General features: G+C 40.5%; 1 protein-coding gene across 1 annotated transcript; it reads left to right on the top strand.

The window, feature by feature from the left end:
- cnih4 (cornichon family AMPA receptor auxiliary protein 4) lies at nucleotides 1–4,353 on the top strand. The gene is made up of 5 exons (XM_012833542.3): nucleotides 1–403; nucleotides 919–987; nucleotides 1,139–1,251; nucleotides 2,034–2,174; nucleotides 2,919–4,353. Exons 1-5 carry the CDS (start codon nucleotides 335–337, stop codon nucleotides 2,944–2,946), a joined length of 420 nt encoding a protein of 139 aa, XP_012688996.1. The 5' UTR covers nucleotides 1–334; the 3' UTR covers nucleotides 2,947–4,353.
- The last annotated feature ends 727 nt before the right edge of the window (nucleotides 4,354–5,080 follow it).

The following is a 5,080-nucleotide window of genomic DNA, read 5'->3' as shown; positions in this document are numbered from 1 at the left end:
TGACACCAAACGCAGACTACAGTATAAGAACATTTACTGACTAAAGGGGAGTCAGCAGTGTCAGTGGCACAAAAGTGTCTATAGAATAGCCTATCTGTAAAATGACTTGTTTGGGTGCCGTGGTTTGAGTGTGTTATAAGTGATTAATTGTCTGCTCTGGAGAAAAAATACAGGTCAACTGGGACGTTGGAACGGTTGTTAATGGGGCACTATAGACTTGTGATATACTCCACCTCCCTAGGTGGCAGCATATTCAAGTAGAGTATTAGCAGACAGTGCACCAAATTTTTCAAACTCATATACCGGAAGTGATCATATAGTAGGGAGTTGAAAGATGGAGGCGGCCGTGTTCATTCTATCCCTCATCGACTGCTGTGCTTTAATTTTCCTTTCGGTCTACTTTGTATCCTTTCTGAGAAATGTCTTAATTAATAACGTCACGCTTTTTATATTAACGCACTCTGCTTTAGAGAATGTGTGTAGTGATGGACATGAATCTAAATTAGTGTGGCTGTGATCATTCCGACTGCTGCCCATTTCTGTGATTACTTTGGTTACTTGCTTTTAACACCTCGAGCATTGTGGACATACCTGTTGAGTGACTAACGAGCCACATTTGAGGGGCTATTCTTGACACAAGATTAGAGACAAGGAAACGTAAATGGTGTACTATAATCACTGCTGGTTCAATTGTATCCTAGATGTTGTAAACGAACGTCTGATTCAACTTTTCATAACGTTCTAAGGGCGAAGCTAGGTTTTGCTCTTACGGAAAGGTTTTGCCAGTCTATTTCTTGCAGAAACAACCACCATCAGCAATGACAACCACGTTCAGAAATGTCTGATGTAGCTGTCAAATGTTTTTGCATTGCAGTAACTTAACATGGCCAAGTAAATAACCCTTAACTCAACGGACAGATTATCACTCTTTCAGATTTAGAATGCGACTACATCAATGCACGAGCCTGTTGCTCGAAATTGAATAAAGTAAGTTATGAACGTGTTCCCAGCCTTTTGAACATTTAACGTACATTTCGGCACTGTCTACTCAGTAGTTTGTTTTTTAACGCTTTCATTTACTCCATTTTTTTTGCTGATACTCTACACATGTTTGTTTACTAATTGAATGTGTCCGCAGTGGGTCATTCCGGAGGTGGTCGGCCAGGCCTTGGCGACAGTGCTCATGTTGGTCTCCATGCACTGGTTCATTTTCCTCCTTAACCTGCCAGTGGCTGGCTGGAATATGTACAGGTGAGTAGTTGCACCAATTCACAATTTATCTCCAAACCCCACTTCTTTAAATACCTCATAAGGAACTCAATCTTACCGTTCATTTTTTGGAGGACTGACGTAATGTCGCATACATTTTTATCCGATTGTCAATTCAATTATGTGAAAGCTGAAATGTTTAAAAGCTTTTTCAAACTGCTCATTTAACTTGAATAATTTGTAGACTGAATCTTGTCTAAAAAAATGTTTTTGTATTGATTAAACGTGGTTAGTTATTGTAATGTCTCAACCTTGCTTGATTGTTTTTTCCTTTGTACTTCGCTTTGGTTAAAAGCGTCGGCTAAATGACTAAATGTAAACCCATTTATACTTTGCCAAGCACTTATTCTCTTTTTATCTCCAAATTATTCCGCTGCATGAACTCTTCAAGGTTTTAAGTTGTCAGTGTCACAAGGCCTTGGCCTACAAAACACGTAATGTTTGGCATCCCAGATGTCCTCTTGTTTTGTTATTTAGTCGCGTGATACTATTTCTTTTCTCATTATTGTCTGATATTAGTACCTACAAAAAGGCACTCTCCATGTTACACAATCCCTGTTACACAACTCTGATTTTATTACAACTATTATATTACAGTACCAGCATGTTCACATTTCTGCTCCTCCCCTCTTTAAATGCCTGACGTAGAAGAGTAACATAGATTATAACTAGATTATACTTGTTTATTACACTGTTACATACAGTCAATGTATAACCATTGTAAAGCAACAATATAAAGTGCCTTCTGCTTGTCATTGGCTCAGGTTTCTGAAGGTGCCCATGGGCAACATGGGGGTGTTTGACCCCACAGAGATTCACAATCGCGGTCAGCTCAAGTCCCACATGAAGGAGTCTATGATTAAGCTGGGCTTCCACCTGCTCTGCTTCTTCATCTACCTGTACAGGTGAGACATTTACTTTACGCGTACGTTTACTAGAGTGACACTTTTGTCCAAAGAAACAATGCAAGGCATTTTTTCAGTGTGTCTTTGTGCTCGCTTGTAGTAATTGAACTCATGAATACGGCTGTTGGCACCTTGCCTGAGCTGTTGCTTCAGAAGCTCCGTTCAGTAATGAATGGTCTGAATGAGACTCATAAAAACCTGATCTCTATCAGTAATGAATGGGAACTAGAGGAGGAGGGGCCAGATAGATGAAGTCATCAGGAAGTATGTTCAGTTGCTCAACCAGAACATGTATCCATTTCTCTGGCAGGTCCGTGAGAAGCCTGAATCCTACATTCTTAGAAAGCACTCAGATGAGTACTTCGTGATTGCTTGAGGATCAACAAATTATTGATGATGTACTTGAATTAAGATACATATTTCCAGACTGTCCGTTTTAAGCTTGTCTTCAGCCATTTTTGCAAGCAGTTACTGTGTCCAGTACTTCCTCACTCCATTCATGTATTTTTCCATTTTACTGGCAAGTTCATTATAAAATAGAGGCAGGATCAAACTGAATGGATGTGTATTTTCAGTAACACGAATCTCAGACATGGCATGATGGGGAACCAATAATGAATAATTTATCTCTCAAAATAAACAATGACATCTTTTCAGACTGACTGTTTTAATTGGATATTGGAATATTGTTGTCAGTAATTAGCTGCTAACCCTCTGCTGCTTTCCCATCTCTGTCTGTTCCAGCATGATCCTGGCCCTGATCAATGACTGAGCTACGTAATGACCTTCAACCCCAATTTGCCAAATCACAAACTCTCTTCCCTGCGCTGTATTAAATCATTATCTGACATCCTGGCCATCAGCACTCCATCAGCTCTACTGTGGGGCAGACACTCCCTCCCTCCCTCCCTCCTCTTCTCTCTTCTGTCTAGTCTCCTCTCCTCCTTCTCCCCTCTTCTCTCTTCTGTTCTCAAAGAATACGTGGATCAACTTCATAAGACAGGTGTTCTCCCTTATGTGTGCGTGAGTGTGTGTGTATGTGTGTGTGTGTGTGTGAGAGAGATAGAATGTGTGTGTGTGTGTGTGCGCGCGTCATATCCATGTTGGTTTTACCTTTAGTCCACTAAGTTGTTCCCGAAAAGCTGCAACCTCACTCAACCCACAGCTTCTCAGGGCCGTGGCAAAATGACAATCGTGCTGACTACTCATCGATGCATTTGATTGGCCGACATACCGCCTCCGAGCCAATCAAAACATTAAGACCACCCCTTTGCAGCTGCCAATTTTGTCCATTACATTCTTGACTTTGTCATCCAACTGCCCCCCCACACCCAACAAGCTGGAAAACTCTTTGGTTGTCATTGCTGGAATTTTTTTCTTTTGTTGTCATTGTTTGTTTTGATTGTTTTTGGTGACTTGAAATGGGCATGAGATATTAAACAAGCGACTCGCCAGCAGAGATCAACAACTGGGATTATACTGTTTTGTGTTTTTTTTTTTTGTCTGTTTTTCAACATTTGTCCTTTCATTTGGCTTGAAAGCTAGTGTACCCACTGACCCACTATTGTGCACTATTGAGACAGTGTATTGGACTATACTTATGGGCTGTGCTGGTCCAAAGCTAACTTTACCCTTTGACTGAGTCATGCCTATGTTGCCATTCAGATTGACTCCTCACCTAGTATCCACTACAAGTTTCCTGTTTTGTTTAAGGTGTGAAGTGTTATGTGTGTATGTGTGTGTGTGTTTAAGTGGCCCATCCGTGATTATTCCCTAATTCTTCAGGCTTTTGTTCCAGATGGCAGTGGTGCAGCGGTACGTGTTCAGCACTAAACCTTAAAGTCTTAAAGATGTATCTGCTAGTAGAGTCTTTGCGGGTTTCATCAAAACCACATTCTTGAGGGGTAGGCAGAATGTGGTTTGGAAATGTTGGTTTTGTTATCAATTTTGGCAACTCTTCATACCAGATTGGCACAATCCAGTGTAAACATGGAAACATTTTCTGTTTGTTTGGATCCAGGAACAGTATTTTAATCCGGGAGAGGTTTGCATCCATGTGTCTTTATTGTGAGTTCACCCAGATGAAAACTTGGGTACGGTTGTGCGAATGTTGAAAAGTTTTTATTTGTGCTTTTTTTTCTTTAAAATAAATCAAATAAAATAATGATCTTGAAGAAAAGTAAGATCTGTGGGTGGTTATTTGAAACCCTTTTCTCTTGCACTCTTTTGAGCATGTAAAATGTATGTCTTTCTATTTTTCTCTCAAAGCATGTCTTTATAGTCCTTGCTTTGTGCACTGGGGCAGTCATGTTGGAATAGAAAAGGGCCTTCTCCAAACTGTTGCCACAAAGTTGAGAGCATAGCATTGTTCAAAATGTCTTGGTATGATGAAGCATTATGATTGCGCTTTAGTGGAGATAAGGGGCCTAGCCCAAACCCTGAAAAACAGGTGTGGCCAAATACTTTTGTCCATACAGTGTAGTTTAAATACAGTGCCCCAGTACACAAAGCAAGGCCTATGAAGACATGGTTTGATGAGTTCGGTGTGGAAGAACTTGACTGGCCCACACATAGCCCTGACCTGACCTCAACCCCATTGAGCACACAAAAACTCGAAGAAGAGTGGAAGCTGCAAAAGGGGGACCAACTCCATATTAAAGTATATGTATTTGAATACAATGTCATTACAGTCCCTGTTGTCAGGCGTCCAAATACCTTTGTCCATATAGTGTAATTCAAAACTAAATGCCATTGAAATACCACAATTAATCAATTACTTGCAACCAGTATGCACATATGAAAACAGTTTTATTCGATTTGATCACTTAGAATTCAGAGCTTGAACATTGTAAATAGGATTCAGGGAGGCCAGTTTTGGAGAGCGAGCTACAGGATAAGATGTTCGA

This window comes from Clupea harengus, chromosome 11 (genome assembly GCF_900700415.2).
Source record: "Clupea harengus chromosome 11, Ch_v2.0.2, whole genome shotgun sequence".
NCBI lineage: Eukaryota > Metazoa > Chordata > Actinopteri > Clupeiformes > Clupeidae > Clupea > Clupea harengus.
Note: the sequence above shows the minus strand (reverse complement) of the source record. Positions and strands in the feature narration are given on the sequence as shown.